This window comes from Acipenser ruthenus, chromosome 26 (genome assembly GCF_902713425.1).
Source record: "Acipenser ruthenus chromosome 26, fAciRut3.2 maternal haplotype, whole genome shotgun sequence".
Classification (NCBI taxonomy): domain Eukaryota; kingdom Metazoa; phylum Chordata; class Actinopteri; order Acipenseriformes; family Acipenseridae; genus Acipenser; species Acipenser ruthenus.
In genome coordinates, this window is record NC_081214.1 from 22,035,934 (window position 1) to 22,058,311 (window position 22,378).

The 22,378-nt window shown below is 38.1% G+C and overlaps 3 protein-coding genes across 4 annotated transcripts; all 3 read right to left on the reverse strand.

Moving 5' to 3' along the window:
* Window positions 1–790: 790 nt before the first annotated feature.
* On the reverse strand, window positions 791–10,928 carry LOC117412127 (centromere protein I). Its single transcript, XM_034020132.3, has 20 exons — window positions 9,742–10,928; window positions 9,033–9,170; window positions 8,755–8,873; window positions 8,427–8,534; window positions 8,176–8,224; window positions 7,989–8,035; window positions 7,771–7,860; window positions 7,422–7,547; window positions 6,866–7,018; window positions 5,876–5,996; window positions 5,646–5,737; window positions 5,403–5,520; window positions 5,022–5,086; window positions 4,560–4,666; window positions 3,894–4,029; window positions 3,189–3,313; window positions 2,791–2,839; window positions 2,318–2,545; window positions 1,935–1,976; window positions 791–1,709 (listed from the first exon to the last, which is right to left on the reverse strand). Exons 1-20 carry the CDS (start codon window positions 9,893–9,895, stop codon window positions 1,587–1,589), a joined length of 2,190 nt encoding a protein of 729 aa, XP_033876023.3. The 5' UTR covers window positions 9,896–10,928; the 3' UTR covers window positions 791–1,586.
* A 1,059-nt stretch (window positions 10,929–11,987) lies between these two features.
* Window positions 11,988–16,469, reverse strand: LOC117412153 (novel acetylcholine receptor chaperone). Its single transcript, XM_059000858.1, has 3 exons — window positions 16,452–16,469; window positions 15,454–15,643; window positions 11,988–13,677 (listed from the first exon to the last, which is right to left on the reverse strand). The coding sequence occupies exons 2-3, from the start codon at window positions 15,571–15,573 to the stop codon at window positions 13,315–13,317; spliced, it is 483 nt and encodes a 160-aa protein (XP_058856841.1). The 5' UTR covers window positions 15,574–15,643; window positions 16,452–16,469; the 3' UTR covers window positions 11,988–13,314.
* On the reverse strand, window positions 16,354–21,618 carry LOC117430238 (ADP-ribosylation factor-like protein 13B). 2 transcript variants are annotated; one of them, XM_034050084.3, is made up of 11 exons: window positions 21,554–21,613; window positions 20,985–21,095; window positions 20,507–20,614; window positions 20,175–20,245; window positions 19,526–19,775; window positions 19,069–19,174; window positions 18,189–18,394; window positions 17,654–17,762; window positions 17,259–17,514; window positions 16,894–17,004; window positions 16,354–16,650 (listed from the first exon to the last, which is right to left on the reverse strand). In XM_034050084.3, the coding sequence occupies exons 3-11, from the start codon at window positions 20,563–20,565 to the stop codon at window positions 16,595–16,597; spliced, it is 1,224 nt and encodes a 407-aa protein (XP_033905975.2). In that variant the 5' UTR covers window positions 20,566–20,614; window positions 20,985–21,095; window positions 21,554–21,613; the 3' UTR covers window positions 16,354–16,594. The 2 variants fall into 2 exon arrangements, with proteins under 2 accessions (XP_033905975.2, XP_058856840.1); XM_059000857.1 differs by lacking the exon at window positions 20,985–21,095 and having other exon boundaries at window positions 21,554–21,618.
* Window positions 21,619–22,378: the final 760 nt, after the last annotated feature.

Here is a 22,378-nt window from a genome sequence, read left to right on the forward strand (position 1 = left end):
TTGCTTCTTCTTTCTGATCAGAATGACTTGAATGGCAGACACTTCCTATCATGAATTATTTTTTCCTTTAAGTCTACGAAAAGAGCCGGGTACAACAGCATGGCAGCCTACTGGTACAGACTGTCAACACACTACAATTAGCTAGAGCTGTAGCCACAACCTGCTTGCCATCAGGTAAAAAATAAATAAATCAATACTCCTAAGCGTGAGATTTAACTTATGGCAAGGTCAGATAATTAGTACTGCAGAAAAGAAATGGTACTTAGCAACTATGAGCACTTCAAACCCCCTTGGCAGAGAACATTTTAACTGGCGAAAAAAGAAAAAAAAAATAATAATACAGGATTTCAATTTTCTGACAGCAATGATAATAAAGGCTATCTTTGTCTTTTTAGGCACACATATCCACTCATCAGAATATGAAATAATGGCTTTCTAAGAAGTGTGTGTTGTTTTTAGAAAAGTCCATGAAAGCTTTTTGCCTGCTAGCCCCTTCGTGACCTTGGTGTGCTGTGCAGATTGACTGCAATGCCACAGGGTGATAAGTGGGACTGCTGGTTAAGTGACTAAAAGGTAAAACGACTTTGTGGTTAAAGTGGATTACATTGTTTTTAAATGGAATGCTATAATTATGTACAAACAATTACTTCCAGAAAAGTTACCATATCATGAAACTTGTTAGACAACCATTGGTAATACTTATCATGGAATGAGGATCCTTAAAAAAGGTAATTGATTTACAGCTAGAATATTGTTCTAGGTAAACAATTAAACAATTGAGTCGTCCAGATTAGCATATGTACATTTAATTGTAAATTCCAGTAAACTACAGTACCAGTTCTAGCAAGGAAGATGAATGATTGCTCTGTATTGTTTCTGTATTTGGGATAAATAGTCTTCATCCTCCAAGACTTTTTCATCCAACAATACAATGTAAATTATTAAGAAACAAGTAATTACAAGGACACTTATTTTACATCCAGGTGAAGATGAGACTGACTCAGGGGCTTGGGCTCGCTACTGAACAGGAGTCCTTGGAGTCTGAAAAGTCTGACTTCACATCTTTATTTTCTGTATCCGGCACCGCAGCAGTAAATAAAATTAAAAAAAAAAAAGTCCATAAAATCAAACAAAAATAAACACTGAATGGTCAGTTAAAATTAGGAAGTTTGTACTGTCCAGACAGTACAAAAACTTTGCAAGTCTAGTTTCTCCACTCTTAGTGAAAACAACACTGACTGCCACACATTCCTATGGTTTAGTAGGCGGTCAGATATGGGGCTGCTGTACCACAGATCCACGCCTTGCAGCCTTGATATTTCACAAACACCGGGACCTGACAGTTTGTAAAATCCAGTCTAGAGAACAGTTCTCATGTTAGCAAGCCCAAAGGAAATTTACGATGCAGTTAATGCAGACTGAGAGAAGAACAACAGAAAATCTGCACCCATCTGTCTCAAAAAGAGAAAGTTAATTAGAAGCCAAAAGAAGAAGATGTCTTGCTCTGTAATGAAGTGATGAAAGCTCACAGTCCATAACAGGCTTGGCACTGCAGTGGTGATGTCCAGATGAAATTATGCTTGATCTCAGCGCTTTCCAATCCTGCTAACTGAATGGTCTACTCTGGTGATGCTGCTTTCAATAAACTGTCGGAGGCCATGGAAGCCCTGGCCATACAGATATTCCAAGTACCAATCCCAGTGCCTGCCCTGCACGAGAAAAGAGAGGACAGAAACTGTCAAGACACAACCCATTTACTATCTGCTGCACAATTCAATGAACAATGTTATTGATATTTAATTCCAGTATCTCAGTGGGTCCATCTAACTCAAACAAGGTTTCCTTAATATTACATGCTATATTTTCTATGGTGCTCATTAAGAGTTTGCTTACATTGCCCGTGACTAAAATCAAATAAAACAAATCCTACATACCTTTATGGAACTTATGTTCAAATGTTTGTCACCTGGCCAACACTAAAAAGCAGAAAAGCCAAATCAATTTAGGGTTGAGTGAAACAGAGGATTTAAAGTGAAAAAGAAAATAAGTCATTTCAATAAGAACTTTAGAGATTTTTTGTTTTTCTATTAAACACATCATTAAAGGTGGAAATGTGTGTGTGTGGGGGGGGCATCCTGTTAAAACTATATCAGAACTTGTAGATAACATGAATGACACATTTTATATATGGCACAGTAAAACACACAACTATACAGATGAAAGAAAATAAAAAAAGCCCTGTACTGTGCTCCTCCATTTTTAACTAGAAAGGTGAGACAAACTCTAATCCAAGAGCAAAATGAACCAGTCCCCCTACCTTCTGGAAGAAGTCAATTGCGTATCCCATAAGCGCCGGGTGGTGGACGATGTTAAAGCTGTTCCTGTATTCTGCCACTTTGGTCTCATTCAGTAGTTTTGGGTTTATCTCAATCCCCATGGGATGGTTATCCCTTATGAATGCCTTGGACTTCCACAAACAGTTCACCATAGAAACTACATACTGATTGTACTCGCTGTATGTTTTACTGCTGATGTGAAAACGCTTCTGAAATCCAAATGAAAAAAACAATGAGATTATAACCAGCATGTTAAATTGGTAAAGTTAATAATTACTGCAAATATCACAATAGGCTAGTAGCAACATATTTACTAAAAGCAATGATGCTTTGTTGTTACCCAAATATAAAGTCATTATAACTCTTTTTTTTTTAATTAAAAGGAAACATGTTCATGTAAAAACATCAATGCATATTATAGAAACCGCTTTGTATTGAAAATAGCTTTAAATACCTTCCTTTGCAGCTCTGGATCCTTTGCAGAAACCAAGTTTGTTCGGTATCTGAAAACAACAATATTGTATTAAATTATAACAATGATCCTGATAATTACATACACCGATGGAAAACTGGAAATAAATTGAAGACCAATCATTTCAGGAATCGTGCTGGAACTAATAAAACTTAAAAATAAGTTAAAGTAAATATATGCATGGAGGGTCAGCGACAATCCAATCGCCAATATAAAGATTGATCATTGATAAACCAGTGAGCAGAAATCTACTTTAGAATAGACATTGAATAGCCTGCTTTTTGATGGTTATATTCAAGCACAGTTGAACCACAAAACAATATATATCACAAACACATTTTTATTTTTGCTAGGCTATCCGCAACCCTTTCAGATCTTACCTGTACATGATGTGGCAAAGCTGGTTCACACTGATGGGGTCTAAGCTTATCAGAGCAGGATAAAACACACCACCAGGGGGCATGATAACCAAAGGCATGTCATACTTCAAATACATGTCAGACACCTGCAAGAGAGGGGCAGAGAATCACAGACGTTTCTTATGGCATGCCCCAAATAATCTTGTGTATACAATAGTGGCATAGTTTACATGAACAAGGGCTCCAGAGTAATACCTTTGGGTATGTCCTCAGTTTACTTTAACAAATAAATCAGTAAATAAAATGTTTTGTTAGTTGGAATTGTTTGTTTCATCATTTTCACATATACTGTATTTTCTGTTTGTTGGCTTATTTGACAGATAGTAAGGGCCAGAAACAAACACTAAGTTCACTAGAGGAAGATATGATGCTGCCCTCTAGTGATTGCAGAGAGAAGTACATTACATGTACAGTAGCCTATTGTTTATTTGAGCAAGTTCTACTGATACAGTAGTTTAGATAAAATGATATGTTGAAGTTGGACTTCAATTCCCAGTTCATCAAAATAATGCAAAAGCAATTAGATTCAATCAGAGTCAACATGCTGTCTCAAATGCAGACGATGTATTGTGTGTTTTATTTAAACACTACCATATTAAGTTATTGAGAGAACTATTAATTAAATAAAAAAAAATTGAAACTACAATGATATGGGAGTCTACTTACTGTTTCATAGAAACTGAGAACGAAATGCAGCAACAGTGTGTTGTACCCCTCCAAGTGCAGCCCTATGGTTGAGATTCGACCTGTGAACTGAACCAACTCAATAACTGAGTTCACCAATTCAGAAAGGGTCATATTCCTGCAAGAAAACAGATTTTTCAAAACATGACATCAGGGCTTAAATATGAAACGAGCAGAAGTAGTTACATAATGGAATTGAAAGTTTGGTATAAATCTAAAGAATAAAGGCCACAGTAGAAAAAAAAAAAAGAAAAAAAATCTATGTGTGTATATATTACTGTAGACCGCTCACTGAGCAAATCAAACTGAATAGAAAGGACTTCACATTTAAACTAAACTCTTTATCAACTTTGAATGAAATTTGTACTAATAAAATGTATTGGATTTTTTTCTTTTTGGCAAAGATATCAGCTATGTTGGGCAATAACTGCAATTTTCTAGAACTCAAGATTATTATATGGTTCCCAACTTTCCCCAATTATCCAGTTATATCTCTGCAGTGGATCCCTGCACCATTGAATAATTTATTGTCAATATACATTACTGCTTATTTTAACGGTGGAGCTCAGGACGAGATACAAATGGTTCCAGCAATGCTTATTACAAAGTAAAACATACATCTCTATGTAAGGTGGGGCTAGTACTCACATGGGTGAGTGGCCAGGGAGATTCATGTCAATATCCTCTGTGGCATACACAGAATGCCAGGTCAACCAATTCACCAGCATGTTGTTTAGGCACTCAATCACACTGCACTGTGGAGGAAAGAAGGTCAATCAAAACAATGAAAACCCTTTACAGTAGCTTAGACACAGCCAGGCCAGCGGTTTTAAGTACTTAACAGTTTTATTCAATTAATGTCATTTTAATTTTGGATTGTCAGCTTTATTTGTAGGCATTTCAAGTTGCACTTTCACAGTAACTAGACACCACAAAACTCACATTTTATGCCAAGTTCAGAATTGCAACTCCACGTAAAAACCCATTAAAATATTTTCTGGCTTGGAAAGAGAGATATACTTCTCATTCAGAAATGTGTTGTTGCATTAAAGGTTTACTGTTGTGCCTTTTCGATGGAATCTAATGATAAAAAAATGAAACTACACATACCTTGAAAAATACAGAGGAGCTAAAGAACAGCAGCATTAGGGGTTCACACAGCAGCTGCTTCATATCTGTATAAACAAAAGAACAATTACACTACAAACTCAGTACAGTAATGACAAAGTGGAGTGATATTTTGATTGCAACATCACTTTCAACTCCATTAATGTAGATCACATTTTTTTTTTTAAATGAGTTCATCCAATAGATACACCAAGAAGTAGAATGTCTTTTGTCAATAGGTACATACAAGATGTTGTCCTAGATCAGGAACATTGCTTAACCTACCAGTTTAATCATTTAAAATGAGTTTTGGATCAAAAGGTGGCTCACTAGGATAAGAATCACAAAATCTGCTGAATTGCACAGGCATGAATGATACAGTACCTGTAACTGGTGCCATAGGTATCCAGCTCAGCAGGCTCAGGATCTGCGAGCGGTACTCCGAACCATTCCAAACATGCAGGAACTTGTAGATAAATGTCTCACAACTGGAGAATCCTTCCTGAAAAACACAAGCCACGTCACAGTTTGTTTAGGATGCTGCAGGGTGCAAATTGATGGGTCCTTCTTATCTTCTTTAAAAACTGCTTTCAAAACAGAGAGTGTCCTTTCTGTGCACATGCTCACCTGTAGGAACTGCTGTGCTGTGATCAGTTTATTGAAAAACTCCGCCGCTTCCGAAGTGTTCTGTTTATTAGCATCCTTGCAAAACAGGAACTCTGCCAAAGAAAACACTCTAAGGTTTATGATATATTAACATTCAAGCACAAATTGGAAATTAAGAAAAAAAACACTGATCAAAACTAAAATACTTTGAGACAAACTTTTATATAGTAAGAAAAAAAAAAAGGTCTCACCTTCCTGCAATGCATGACCCAACCAATAATCCAGTCTCAGAAACACAGAGTCATCAGTTACACAGTTAATGTAATGAAGAAGCAGTGGAGAGTTCAAGACAGAGCCCATCTGTGCTGGAAACTAAATGGAAAATAAATAAATAAATCACAACTTACAAACGAGTAGGTATCGCTTGTGAGTGCCAGGACAATAAGAGTTTTCTTTTACTCCTTTAACTTGTAAGCTATTCTGATAAATATTTGTATGCTTATATGGGACATTTTAGCTTAAGTGGGCCACATTCTGGGGATGTATTTTCCTCCATTTGTTCATGATGCATTGAAACGTGAGGACTTTCCAACAGAAAAATATTAATTGATGCAAGTCAACACCCTTTGGTGTGTTGAGCTGGAATGACTTTTATCCAAGTAATTTTTTAAAACATAACTCACAAGAACCACAAACTTTGAACAATTAAAATGTTGCCTTATTTGCCAGTCAGCCACAAAACCACTCATCTTAACACCTACCCACAATACCATATTAATGAAAGTGGGTACAGCCAATACAGCCTTGTATTGATAAAACAGCCCCATCTCATGGCTATATTTAGAGCACCAACCATGGATAGTACATCACACAGTATATGGTAAACTCTGGTAGAGGCTTACAGTTTAAACATGAACTAGGCTAAGTTTAACTTACTACACAATGAGCTATATATATCCAAAAATCTTTAATTTGATTTGGTGTTACTTTAACAGTTTATTTAAATGCATGTTATATTTCTTGCTTAACAGAGATCGCTTTTTTAGTAATGAAGACTGTTTCATTGCAAAAGTTGGTCCAGAGATTGTGCTTATTTGTGAATTTGGTACAATCAAGTGTAAATCATTCAGTTTAGTTACTGCAGTTGGAAGCCCTTCATACTGTTTCGTACACTAAAGTGCTGGTATAGTAGATTTGAAGCTCCTAGTGTCCTGTAAGATAGTAATAGTAAACAAGCTTACCTCAATGCGGTGCACGTTCTGCAAGAGCTGAGAGAAAGTGCGGAGCTGCTCTAAAGGAAGCATTGCATTCCTGGACAAGCTGATCGATGTCTTGTTATTGATCTCAGACACACTGCTGCTCACAAAAGGCACATTCAAATTGCTGTTCCATTTCTAGAGAGAACAGAAGAGTAATCAACACACATTCCTGAAAAGGGGTGTCGCATTCACTGGTAAATTCTATCTGCAATCCATCCTTATTGGTAAACCAAGAAATAAATCTTAACATGGTTAACTTACACTTATTATTCGAACACTATAGTTTTGCAAAGATGTAATAATAAAAACTTGCTTATTTAGTTAAAAATGTATGCTATTGTATGTATCAAAATATTGGGGAATACAGAGGCACACTTGTTCAAATTACCTAAATTCCTGGACTCTATTTACCAGACAATAAAGCTACAGTAGTTTATACACTCATTCCTCATAGGCATTGCTGTTTATTTTTTATAAATGTTATTGCCAGAGTCTCTGGTCATCCCTAAGGAAGAGAATAAGGAAAATATGTCCGTACCCGTTTCCTGGATGTTGTTTTCTGTGCAATGTTGTTCGGCAGTTGCATTAATATTTCCACTTTGCTCTTTTTCTGAACTGCAGCGATTGCCGTTTTCCAGTTGGAATCATAATTTTTGAAGGCACTCTGGATAGTAAAGGGGGAGGAGAGAAAGTGTCTTAACAGCATGGCCAAGCAGGCATTCCATTAGGTCAAATACAGAACAAAAAAATAAATAAAAAAGGATTCAAATACTGTGCAAGATCCATTTGAATTCCAGCAGCTCTGGCACAAGTCAATTGGAGCCAACATATTTATACTGATTTTGTATTGTTTAAATAAGAACACTGATTACAAGAACTGTACATACCTTTATTTTTGTTGGCATTGAAAAGGTGACCAGCTCAGGACAGAAAACTTTATACAAAGAGAGTAAGGCCTGCAGGTATGGCTGTTTTCCCTTGCAAAAGGAAGAAAAACAATGTTACATTATTTCAAGAGTAACCAAAAGAAAAGAAATGATACACTTAGCATGGAGGCTTTTGGTTTCATAACTACCACAGTGTATTGTGTACTAATAATACTTACTATTTTGGCCTGAAGATCTAGTAATCTTCTTATTCTGTAATGTTTAACTGGAAACAAAGAGAGAGGGTTTTGTTAAACAAATCACTAAAATCATTTGTTTAAAAAATGTGCTGTAAATGTTCACAGCTCAATGCATTAAGAAGAATCCTTGAATAAAAATGTTATTGTACATGCATGTCCAACTTACCACTCTCCTTTGTGGTCAAAAGGTACAGCAAGTGGCAGATGTAGGGACACTAAAGGAGGCAGAAGAGTATAAGAGAAAATAAGAAACACATACACATGGTTGCATGTTTGTTGGGGCACCCGTAGACAGTTTAGTTAAATCAAGTTGCATTTAGGTACTGTTAAAAAATATATATGGAATTGCGAATGTGCATAGGTTAGTACTGCAAGCAATTTATCCCATTTATATGAAAGATGATCGTGTTTTCTTACCAGGTGCTCATCTGTCAGAAAACAGAATAAAAAGCCATACAGCAAGTGTAGCTGCTCCTTTGAATCAACCAGGTCAAACACGGTAATAAACCAGCGGAAAAACATGACCTAAACATGGGAGAAAAGACCTTTAATAACCAGCAAATGATTCCACAAAGTATTCTTTGCAGTTTAGTTAAATATAAATCTGTATTGAATCCAATAATAAATGGGACAAAGAATTCTGGAGCAGTTCATGTCTTCTGCATAGTCCTAGAATTGGCTGAGCATGCTGTCCTGAACCATTTGAGAATGGGACAGTACCTCTGCAGAGTCTAGTAATATTTACCTGCAAGTTTGAGGGCAGCTTTCCCACACAGAACCAGGACACTCCTTTTATCAATGCGCTCTGAGGTACCACTGTCGCTGGAATCAGAGTCTTCATGACCCGCACACCCAAAACACTGCCTGAAAAACAGTGCCACACAAAAACAATTCTAAGAGAAGGAAGTGTTTTATTATCTGCATAACTTTATATTTTATATATCACCATCACTGCAAATTAAAACATGCTATAAGAAAAAGACCATGAAAATCTGTGAATACAACTGAGAAGTTCCACCTTACCCATTCGGAGGCCAAGTGCAAAGTCTATCATTATATCAATGCCTTCTGGGGGTAATCCCTTATTGAATGCTGTCCGCTCAATGGTGTCAAGGTGTTTCTCCAGGACATAATTGCCACGCCATGGGGTACCAGCTTCAACTTTAAGAAACAAGGATTGAACGGTTAACACAAACCAACCAATTTCTGTGCATGCTCCCTGTTTACAGTGCCAGAGAAACAGCATATATATTATAGATACCATCTTATTATGTTTACATGCACGCATTTGCCCATGATGGTGTTCTGTGGGCGCCATTGGTTTACACAGAGGTTTACAGGGTGAACAAACTAATTAAAAGTCTAATTATAAGATTGATCCCACGCACAATGTACCAGTCGAGTAGGCTTACATTGTAGAATGAACTGTAACAACTACCAGGACGTGTTTTGATAATTAATACATGTAGAGTAGAAATCTTTGAAAGGGGTAACAGTAGCCAACACTGAAGCAGCGAGTGACGGGCTGAGATGGGATGTCTGTATCTTGAATTCATTGTCACCGACTTACACAATTCAAACTCTTTTGATTTCATAACTATTATTACCAATACACATTGTATTTACTTTTATACGAATATTTTAGTTGCAACGAAGACAGCTTCATTGCAAAAGAATCAGTGATAGTAACTGAAACATGCAGTTAAAATTGCTATGATTTTTAAAAGCTTACCTTCTTTAAAGTACAGTAGGGCCGACTGTAACGGATCCTCTGCCTCCTTTTTCCGCCTGGTACTCGACTTCGATCGTTGGCTGTGGTCCAATGACGATGTGCTGTCATTGTGTGTTCCGGAACCGGAGGATTCCCGACCAGACTTTCTCAGCATAGCTCAATGATGTGATCGTCTCAGCCGTTCACTGGCATTTAAGTCCAACACAATTAAAATATAAAATAAATAAAACCAAAAGTGGAAGCTTACATTGCATCCGTTAGACCACACGATTCTTATATGGAGACAGCAGTTCGTATATACATTCACCGTTATAACAATGCTATTGAAATTAATAAATACCGCTAGAATAAAGTAGAGTAACCGGGATTTACCCTAACTGCGCACCAGCGACACTCAGCTCGTGTTACTTTTAGAGTATTTATTTTGTTTGTATTTGTAAATTGTTAATTCCAGCTGAAACTCGTATTCACGTATAAATTACAGCCTCTGAAGAAAACCCCGTTTTTTTTTTTCGTCTTCCTTTTTTATACGCAGTAAAAGCGATGTCCAAACACAATGCTAGTCCATTCATTAGCTCTTCAACCACTACGGGGAAGGAAAAAAAAAGGCCAAACAACAAAAAAAACAATATCTCCGAGAAGCAGCCACTCCCAAACTCGGTGATCGCTGACGCAGAACGAAACCGTGTTCAAAACTGTATATATTTTGTATCCGTTGTTTGTTTTTGCAGTGTTTTAGTTTGGCTTTCAAGAACTGAGTTTTCGGACTGGAGGTAAACAATCCAAAAAAAAATTCAAACTTGCGCGCGACCGTTTACGCAGGCGCAGTGATTGGGCGTCTACCGTGATGTCATTGTTCCGGTGGGAAAGACTTGAGTGGAGTGGAACATGCGCAGTATTAGATGCGCAGTATTATTTCCTTCAGTGTAAAGGAAAGCAATGTGACGCCACTGGGGTTCACTAAACCTGAACGGCACAGCGGCAGGGACATGATAAGAGCGTCAATATTTTCAGAACCTTTGCCATTGAGTTTTTTTTTTAATAACAACATAAATAACAGTTGCTCAGATTTAAAACATGTTTTAGACTCCAACACCATATTATTATATCATTATTCATGACATTTATTGGCATGACCTGGAATACAGCTGGTAAAAAATTAGTTCTTCTTCTTCCGCCATCCTGTAAGCCAACTAACTATAATATAATATAACCCAAATATACTTGCTTGTTGCATCTTCTGTGACAGGGAAGAAGAGATGCTGTATGGTGCATTTATTAGATGTTCTTTCAAAGTGGGTATATGATCTGCTCTGCTAGGAATGAAAACAAAGAAGCACAGTTCAGTGTTTCTATAGACATGAACCTACATTTTCAAAAAGACTATCGATACAGTTACTTCAAATGTACATTAATAAGTAATGTAAGATGATAAAGCAATCAAGCTGTTAAAACAATCACTTGTGCGTATTTCCCATAACACCCCTCAGTAATCATTACTTGTATTGTAACACTTGAAATGTATTTGCTTACGATTGTAAGTCGCCCTGGATAAGGGCGTCTGCTAAGAAATAAATAATAATAATAATAATAATAATAATAATAATAATAATAATAATAATAATAATAATTTAGAACACATTTCATATTTCAAGCTCCTTAATATCCTAGGTTCAATGAAGAGACAAACCGTGACAGAGGTAGGTAAAACGTTTATTCAGCCTACCTACTTAACAAGCTTGAGAGATACCCTGCCTTAGGCTTGCCAACTGTCCGGTTTTGGACCGGACATCCGATTTTAAGAAAATTTGTACCGTGTACGGTCAGTCGTTAAAGGGTAATTACCTTCAAATGTCATTTTAATGAGGGGTTCTCATTTCTATGATCTTTTTATGTTTTCGGTCATTCTGAGTTATGTTGCTACAATGATTAATTTTACTCATCACTACAGCCCACTACTCTGGGGAATCCACATTAAATGTATAAATATATATAACAATCAATAACTGCAATCTGAGAGGTCAATTGGAAGCTAGGAGTCCATGATAAGGGTTTGCAGAAGACTGGTGAATCTACATTCAAACAGCACCATCTGCTGCTTGTATGTCGTATGACACAATGTACAAATGTAATGGCACTGTGTGTTTATCAGCATTTGGTATTTACTGTATTTCAATGCCTGAATAGATGGTGGTGGGTGCAGTAAATTATCATCACATGAATGAAAACCAAAACAGACCTTAAGGTAAAGGTGATCACATTGTTTTTTTATCAAGTTGATATTTTTTGCAGGCGATACAGCACCTACTGGAAATATTACAAAATAACCACATACTGTACCAATTCCCAATTATGAACAGGACCAGTGATTTCCCATGAGTGGAGAGCTACGTACAGAATTATATTTCTTTGAATATTGTTTTTCGTATAGAATAAGCTTCTGAATTAAACATAAACAAACACAGTTTGGATTTCTTCTACTGACAACATTGTTTAGTTCAAACTGAAATATGGTACTTTATTGGAATTGATCTGTGCTCAGGTATCATTTAAATGAAATTACAAGTCCCCTATTTTAGTCTGCTATCACACCACCTGTCTATCAGAGAACCACCACTTCCTGTCTGGATGTTTGTTCACAGTATTTCTTTGCCAGCAACTTCCTGTATCAAGCTGATAAATTACAGTTTCAGGTCAGCAATCATAAAACAATATGTACATTAAAAAAAATATATTATTTTTTGTTGTCTTGGCATAAAATTGCATTTAAAGTTTTACATTAAAGTCCTTCAGCAGCAGCAACGGCCAAATTGCTTTTTTCACTTAACTTTTCAATCAATGCAGGAACTGAACTGTAAAGCTGGAAATGCATTTCTGACACTAAAGCAATTTATTAGATACAACGCTGCAGACTCGACATACTGTCAATTTCACTCCCATACATACAAACTAGACTAGATTGAGGAGAGCATCCCTTTACTGCTGTGTGCAGACTTACTGGGATGCAGTACCAAGAGGGGAGAGTGAAGGGAGAAGATCACAAGCAGGAACATACAGCACGCCCTCAAAAGCATGTTCTTACAACTGTCTCTTTTTGAAAACCTCTGTATCTAGGTTGTGTTTAAAGTCGCAGTGTTCATTTTTGAGACTATAAAGAAAATTCAGTTTTTTCAGATGTGTTCGCTACGGTTAAAAGACATTGATTAGAAATGACTGTACAGCTGAACAAAAAATATCCCCTTGATACTTACCAGTATTTTAAAGACCAAAACTCAAGATGTAAGCTACAAAGTAGCATGTGAATAAGAGGCATTTTGTTATATAAATTGTTGTGTGCATATAGTTCAGTAAAGAAAAGGAGACACTGCAGCTTTAAAAGTCTTTTTTTATAGGAAGGTGGTAAGATGTTCTTACAATAGGAGAGTTAAGCTGTTTTAACTGTTCAGGAGAGAATTACATATCTGGAGAAATTGACAGCAGTCTGCCGGATGGGAAAGCTGCAGCTTCACTTTGATGGTCTCTCAATGACTGCCGTGCCTCGTCTCAGCAGGGCTCAGGCCGGGGCTCTGGAGACTAGGACACCTTCACTTTATTCTGTTCCTGTGAGTCCACCTGTCCGTTCCTGCTTTCGCTGCTGTCTGCCCGCTCCTCGGTCTGGCGGGCGATCAGTAGCCGGCAGGTTAGCAGGATCCCGAAGACCAAGGCGTGGGCATAGCGCTTGAGGGGGTCCCCCACTAGCTGGTGGAAGAAGAGAACGGCCAGCATGACCAGGAGGAGGAGGAAATTGGCCACGTCCTTTGGCCTCCCTGGAACCAGGGTCAACACAATGCCACATGCCAACTCCACCGAGCCAATGATCTTCCGCAGCAGAACGGAGCTGATGCCCATCTTCTTCAACGCCGGGAGAGCCTTGGCGTAACTTTTATAGGCTCGTTTCTGTAAGGGGCACAAGGAAAACAAGGTCAGGAATGAGGGATTTCCGTAGGGACACTTTCTATCAATTACATTTTCCTGATGTTTCATTTCTTACCTGTTTAATATCCTGTTATGCGTGTTCTTCAATCACTCTTGTTTTAGAGCAGGTTTAATGACTAAACAACATTAGCTAGTGCTACCATAACTGTAACTTAGAATCCCATTAAAACAGTGATGCTTGTTATGTAATAGGAGTGACCTGTTGATAAATGTCTATCGCTGCTGTACAAAGTAATGTGACACTTGAGTCTTCATTCATAAACCCAATCTAGACACATTAGAATTGATCAGAATCTGTAATAAGCAAAAAGAAAGACTCCCAGTGATGCACCAATTAGCAAAAACGAGGTATTGCAAACCAGCTTGTCTATGTCATTTGTCTCAGTTTCCAGAAACGGTACTGTTGTATAATGATAGTGTAATTTAAGTAATATTATCCTGCACTTGCTTTGGTTGGATGTTCAAAGCTACCACAGTGTTATATTTAGGCTCATGTTATCTTTTCTTGGTGCTAAGCAGGAATAGTTTTATCTTGAATTAAAAATAAACCCTGCCTACTGTAAGTAGCAACATTCCAAAATCACGTTTGAAATATTGGTAATAACAGCTATGCAAATGAAGCACCTACTACCATAATGTGTGCGGATAATCTGTTTGCAGTAGGCCTACTGGAGACGCACGCACAAAGCCCTCAGACACAGAGGAATTAAGGACAGTAGTCCTCGTAATCTATTCTCAAAGTCAAATGCTTCCAAACTGTCGAGCTTTAGTTTAAACCCCATTGCCACTCTGGTTAATCAGCCCCGCCCCGAGCTCCCACCCCCCCACCCCCATCTGCACGTAATTCAGTCTTTACTCCAATACGGTAATATATAATACCTGAATGTATTGTTTGCTTTTTGGCAGTTAGTATCTGGTGTAAATCGTAGTAAATACTTCTTAATCTGGGATATTTTTGTTTAAATCACTTTCAAAATGAATGGTCTCAAAGTCTGGGTTCAGGTCAATACGTTTAAAAATGTGTTAACATTTGTCTTTTTAATACAATCATTTTCAATAGTCTTCCGAATGTTCTGGTACTGCTATATGAGTGAAATGTCTGACCCTGTGATAAGGCACGCAGCGGATGCTCTCCTGTGTATCTGTGCAATGTGCGGAATATGATTGTGAGATTGCTCAAAATCATTTTAGCAACATTAATGAAGTTGACAGTGCCACTCCGAGTTCTTATATATATGCTATAATATATAATACATAAAGTATTTGTGTTATTATTGTTATTATGGTTTCATTGTACGGTATCTATAGACTATGAATATATAATTTGCTGGAAAACGACGCCATTGTCCTTGCAAAATGATAATCACCAAGAAATTGATATTATGTGTTTTTGTTTTTTCAGGGTTTTTTATATTCTTTAAATCAATGAAAGTGTGTTAAAGAAAGACCAAAATGTGTCGCCATAAAAAAAAGAATAAATACATTGATGTATAAAATGAATGTGAAATAATATAAATAAAATGCTACACAAATATCACATTTAAAAAAAACATATGATGTATATATAGCCTTTTCAAACATGTGCTACATTAACGTTTTTTCATTTTAAATTAAAATACACAAATGCCCTTCTAGTAATTCGAGACTGGAGATGTATACTGCATTATCGTCGTGTTCCAAATGCGGGTTATATAATACTGGCAGATATAGAACGCGTTATTTTGTATTTTCACTTACCATTTCACTGTGCGCATCTTTGCTTAGTCTTGGGGTGAGTTTGATGGTTCCCATGAACACAAAGAAGAGCCCCAGAGCAATGGAAAGGGCTACAATGGTAACTGTCTTCGGCAAAGCCATTTCTCCTGTGTCTGTACAGCGAGCCTGCCTCTCTCTCACACGGGGCTACAGACTCCTGTTCAACTCGATGCTATAAAAGAACAGAGCTGAGATCGGAAGGGATTGGCAGTGGGATGTGTGACAGCAGCCAAGCACCTCTGGGTCCAAACTCACAAGGGATCATCCACCAGATCCGGGCACTTGGGAACTTTAAGACGAGTTTTTTACAGCCAAATTATAATATATATATATATATATATATATATATATATATATATATATATATATATATATATATATATATATATATATATATAAACGTCTGTGTTGATTTACTGCTGCGGATAAACTCTGCGTGAGTGGTGCGATTCGAAACTCTTTCTCATTTCTTCAAAAAGAAAAAGCCTCAATTAAGTCTCAACATTTGTCATAAATAAACAGTTTAATTTATTGTAGTTTAATTGCAACAATGTGTTTAATCTTTACATCAGAGTTATTTACAGTTTAAATGTACTAGTTTCCGTATAATTAGCTATGGTTAAATTCTACACGTGTCAGTTACATGATATAAAAATGTAGGCTACTATACAATTGTACAGGTATGTGCTGTATAATTCGGTTAAAACACTCCATATTAATATCAGAAAGTACCAAGTGCCATCTACACCAACCACAGAGGAATCGTATTACTATTGTTTTGTGTTTGTATGTTTGTTTGTTTGCTTCATATAAAATATAAACTGTGTTTGTTTACCGTGGCGTCAAACTTTATTTTGAAAATAATGATGTTATAGTTACCATTAGTCTCTCTCTCTCTCTCTCTCTCTCTCTCTCTCTCTCTCTCTCTCTCTCTCTCTCTCTCTCTCTCTCTCACACACACACACACACACACATTGTACCAGAAAGGAAAACACAATTGGATTTCCTTTGTCCATGAAAACAAGGCATTAGAGAGATGCATTGTTGATCTTCAGTGTGCAGTCTGGAAGCAGTGAGATAAGCAAGCAGAGAGACAGGGTGCGTCTTAAGTGATGCTCCCTTCTCATTGATTCTGTTCTTGTCTGGCTTTGAGGGCCAATATAGCTTTTCGGTAGAGATCTATGAAAAGAAAACACAACACAATGTTTGAATGTTTTACACTGCACACTGTGTTTGAACAGTATCCCCAGCTGTCTACAATATTGTTGTGTGAGTGTGGAGGGATATTCACGGGGTAGCACAACACTATTAGGGAACAAATCAGATGCACTTAACAGTTAAAAATAATAAAACGGTTGGCTCATTCATGCTTCACTTTGTGAATTGTTCGGTTTCTATCTCTTAATGTTTGCGTAAACGTACCAAATGTCGCGGAAAGGTCCACAGGCTGTGGGTGTGTTGGGGTCTCCTCAGTATTTATTTTATTTTTCTTTTTTGTTGTCTTTTTCTTCTTCTTCTTCTTTTGTAGTTTTTCTAAATTTGAAATGAAAACACGCATTCTTATTATATTGCAGCTGCTCCAGCCTAAGCAGACTGCAACAGCTGGGGTTACATCTCAAATAGAGCGTGCCTGAATGTCTTAATGGGGGGGAAGGGGGGCGGGCGGACCACAACAAAGCGTTTACTCGCTTATTTAATGAACTCCTGTTTTTTTTAAGGAGGAATATTCCACTTACATTTGTAAAATGAGAAACTAACAGCTTAACAGTGCTTAAAATTCAGAATACCTTTCTTTGGCGATTCTTTTGTACTCAGTCGGTCTGATTGCTCGTGGAACTCTTCGCTCTTTTTCGGGTTTTTACTGAGCACTTCACCCACCCTGTTGCTAGGCAACACAGCGCCGCTAGCCCCGCTGGCTTTCGCTTCTTTTTGCACGGGCTCTTTCCCCTCAAGGTTTTCGTGTTGCTCGTTCTCATTCTCCTCCGCGTCCTCAATCTTCACTTTCTTTTTCTTTTTCAGTCGCTTTTTTAGCTTATTTTCCTTCTGTAAAATTATTATTATTATTATTATTATTATTATTATTATTATTATTATTATTATTATTGCTCTTCCAGTGCTCTCTTTCCCTTGCCATATTCCCCTGCAGTTGTTTTTATAAGGGGCAGTGTGGGACCCTGCATACCTTTTTAATGATGTTGTCAATGGGCTGCAGCTTCCCGTTGGGCAAGGGCTTGTACCCCCACTGCTGGGAATTGTCTGTCTTGGGAAGTTCAGTTTGGCTGCCTTGAACGCTGCACAAAAACACAAGAATGTTGCTGAACAAAGAACACAAACTAACGAGTATAAAGATATAAACTTACTTTTATGTTTTATTTTTTAAACGTATATTTTTTTTCTGTTTGTCAGCACATGTTAATGTACTGTAATGAAGCCCCTGTAATCCCACTCCATCATTTCCTTTATGACTTGACACAGGAAGTAACTCAGTACCTACTAAAATGGTCCAGAGTGAATGTGGACCTAGATGTAGTGTTGCTGTCTTGATGTCAACAGCAAAATGAACATTAAATGACCAGGCAGCATTCATTTCACAGAACCTAGTATAAATAGTTATGGTTCAAACCCTGGCTGTCAGTGGATAAATGAAAAGGCCTACTGTGCCATCTAGCCCCTAAGGAGCCCCTATTGGATGTTTGCTGTGGTCATAGTGTGTTCACCCATCATCCTTGGGCTTGCTGCGCCCTCGCTGGCCCTTCCTGCTGCACGCTTTCTCCTCCCAGCCCACCGGCTGGGCAGTGTCTCTCGTCACGCGCACACACAGCTCGCTGTAGTCCAGGGTGACCGCACGCAGCAGCCAGCGCAGTCCCTTCAGTCTATTCCTGTCCGACCAACGCCACACATCTGCAATGGCAGAGCACGGCTCCTGCAAGGACAAACCCATCAGCATTAAATATTGCCATCGGGACCTAGGCTCAAAACTTCATTTAAAGACTTCTTTAACAACCACGTTTAACAAGGTTGATGACAATCAAACCTGTAATTCTTCAAAACAGTATAACTTGATATCATCTGCATTTTCTTAATATTTCATTTATTTCCTGTTTATTCATGTTCTGCATGGTTCTCTACATTGTTCTCTGTGTGGTTCTCTGCATGGTTCTCTGTATTGTTCTCTGCTTGGTTCTCTGCGTGGTTCTCTGTATTGTTCTCTATATTGTTCTCTGTATTGTTCTCTGTATTGTTCTCTGTATTGTTCTATGCATGGTTCTCTGTATTGTTCTCTGCATGGTTCTTTGCATGGTTCTCTGCATGGTTCTCTGTGTGGTTCTCTGTGTGGTTCTCTGCGTGGTTGTCTGTGTGGTTCTCTGTATTCTTCTCTGCATGGTTCTCTGTTGTTTTTGCTTAGATCATTATTTGCCATGCTTACTAACTATTCCAGTTTCTGATCAGACTCCCTTAGGCTATCAGACTCCCTTAGGCTGACTGTGGGGCACAGCCTTCAGTGCCCAGCTCTAGAAGCAAATAATCACCGCAGAAATACATAATGACACGATAAGCAGGTAACAATGACAGCGCCAGGCTCTCCGGCACACTCACAATGTGGCAGAGCGTCCGACTCTCGTTCACCAGCCTCTCCAGGGACAGCACCTCGATGAGTTCGCTCTCCAGCAGGGCACTGGCTTTGTCCTGCTTGTTAGCCAGCCTGAAACAAAAAGCAGTCCATCCATCAACACAGGCTACTGGGCCATCAACACCCACGTTGAATTTTTCTCTCTTTGTTTCTGTAGCAATAAATACAGGGCTGCACGTGATGTATCCTCTAGAAGGTTTATTTAAATATTGTATATTTAATTGCATCTATATTAGTCTGTACTCTTGAGTTATAGAAAGATGAAGTTATAGAATGAGTTACAGAAAGCTTTTGAAGTCTGTTTTGATTCATTAAATACAAGTTGACACTAGAATGTAGTTTAACACAAATCTAGAAAACCGTCTCAGAGTTATCCGAGTGTTTACAGTTTTACGGGTGTTGTCTTTCTGCGTTGGCTCTTACACCAGTAGGGGCTTCCTTGACACCTTTGGGTGCCTCAGCATGTCTGTCAGCAGGTCCCTAGCCTCTTTGATCCTCTGGGTGTCACTCGAATCCACCACAAAGACAATCCCATGGGCCTCTCCGCAGTGCTGCTTCCAGAGCCCCCGCGCCTGAACCCCTCCTCCCAGCTCCACCAGCAGCACCTCGAACTGGTCCACCTTCAGCGCAGTCCTGACCATGCCCACAGTGGGTGCATTGTCCCCCGGGGATTCTGGGAGTGGGGAAATACAGGGAACTGTCAGACACCTTCCAACACTGAGTGCAACTGTGACCAGCTACAATAACCACTAGGTGGCAGTAAATACAAGCTACACAATGCTGCTAGTCACTTTAATGAATTGTTTCTTACAATGAGATAAAGGGTATACAAATTGTAATGGGTTTTATGATGTTTCTGATCAGTGGAAGTGGGCCTGCAGTTCCGATATTGAGATTTTACTTTACCACTAAAATGAAGATATTCAGATACTCTACTACTCCTGTGATATTCCACTCCATGGTAAAAGTGTTACTGTACCCAACTTTTATTACATTGTGACAATACAGTTAAAGAATGCAGACTCAAAGAAAAATCCAGTCCCAGTTGTTTTTATATAATTATTATAAATACCTTTCAGGATCCCATTCACTGTGGATGTTTTGCCTGCACTGTCAAGACCCACCACAAGCAGCGTGACTTGCCTGTATGGCAGAAATATACATTAAACAGTTCAGCCTTTCCAAAAGCAAAGGTTATAGTACAGGCCTACCTTGACACAAACCCTGTAGAATGCTATAGAAGCCCATACATCATTTCTAGAGGAAACTCTGTGGCAGAGACCACGTCATTGCAAATGCCTGGAGTGTGTTCTGCTCATGTGCTGTGGAGCAGTGGTGACTGTTTCGCACCTTGTTCCATCCCAGTTCTTATCTATTGCATGTAACCTCAATTAAAGACGGTACCTGACTGGTTCCTGCAGCTTGGAGATCCAGCTGCAGCAGTTGCTCATCAGGTTGAACATGGTGGGAGGATGCCAGCAAAAGGGCCAACATCTCCTTTTTAATCTATATCTAAAATAAAAAAATAAACAGTGTTTAAACTAGATACATCTAAAGTTAAAGGAGGTTGTTAGCTTGCCATATGAAAAAACAAATACGCAAAGTATTAACAAACTCAATATTCTAGATCTATATTAAAGTTGTTGGTGCACAAGGTGCTTTGAATACGGTACTGAATAAAATCTACCCAGCATCTCACCCTGTGTCCTTACGCTAATCAAAGTTTACAGTGCTATACTGTGGTAAAACTGTCGAGGTACAGTATAGGGATATTGAAGCATGGTAAAACACAGGTGAGTATGGAAAAGCATGGTGAAGCCCATGAGAATAGTATAGTCATGCAAATAGCATGGGACACTACAGAACAATGGTGCAGATTTACCATAGTGGACTTCTACAAGGGGCTTCCCAGGTAGTGATGCAGTACAGTTTGAGGGCAGGGGGAGGGACAGTTTGTTAGGGGAAGCTCACAGAACAGCTCCCTGTGGCGTACCTGCTCGAGGGGATAAACAGGATTTCAGCAGGCATCTGACACCCGCCATAAGCTCTTAACAAAGCACTCAGAAACCACTTAGGACACACACACATCAAGCCCTGAGATTAGCATGCTGCCTTTTTTAATATTAGTTTCTTCTTTTCTTCCTGAAACAATGTTCAAAAGTTTAGCTTGGTTGAGGTAGTTTGAATTGAATTCCCTGCACGTCATGTTTTGAGCCAAAGGATTGCTTTTTATACGTGTGCCCCAGGTGGTAATACTTTACAATAAGCAACAAGCGCTCAAATGGTCATTGCACTTTACATTCAGATATTATTTGCTGTTCAATTGAACAAAGTATTCAATTCATATTACACCTTAAGAACCATGTTACTCAGCCTTACAGACTATTCTTTATAATGTGCTACCAATACTAACTAACAAGTGTGAAATAAAAAACAGCTCAGTTAACTTACAGTTGAATATCGGCTGCCATGCAGCTGTCCCCTGCCAGTCTGCTCTAGTCATTGCACTGTCCAGCTAAATCTAATCTGCCTTTAAATAATTCACTAATCCCAGCCTGGTCTGAATTTACATGTGTTCTCTGGGAGTTGTAGTCACTAGGCTACTGACTAGTTACAAAGATGCCCTAGGAGAACTACATTTCCCAGAAGCCCATTGGCTCTGACCCAATTCCTTTATTTATCTGCCTTGACTGAGAGAGGTATTTATCAGGTTGTAGTAATAAGAAACACTGGTTATTAGTAGTAGTTTTTTTTTTCCCTAAGAAAACATAGAAATTCATCAGAATTCTTCATTTCAAAGCTGGTGTTTTTTTGTTTTTTGTTTTTTTTTAACCTGAAATAAAGTCACACCAAAATAACTGACCTAATTATCTATTTAAAGAGAAAACACATGTCTTGATTATTTTCTTTTTATATACAGTACAATAATAATTAAACCAGTAGCATTGTCTGTGGCCACAAGGTTGCTCTTGTCTTTCTTAAGTACATTTCAATTGTGTGTTTATTACTGTATTACTTTTGTTGTTGTTGTTGAAACTATATGAAACTGGGTTGCATTTCTTTTGGTACGATGAATTACAAAAAACTACTGCTGATATTTCTCCAGGAGTTCTAGTAAATACTCTTATGCACTAAAACATATCAGCCTGTTTTCAATTTAAACTAGGCCTCTCAATAACGTAACAGCCTTAGTCATTAACCTATCGCTTTTGATAAAGACATTTTTTTTATAATATATAATATTTGTACAAGATCCTAATCTTTCCTTGTAAGAGT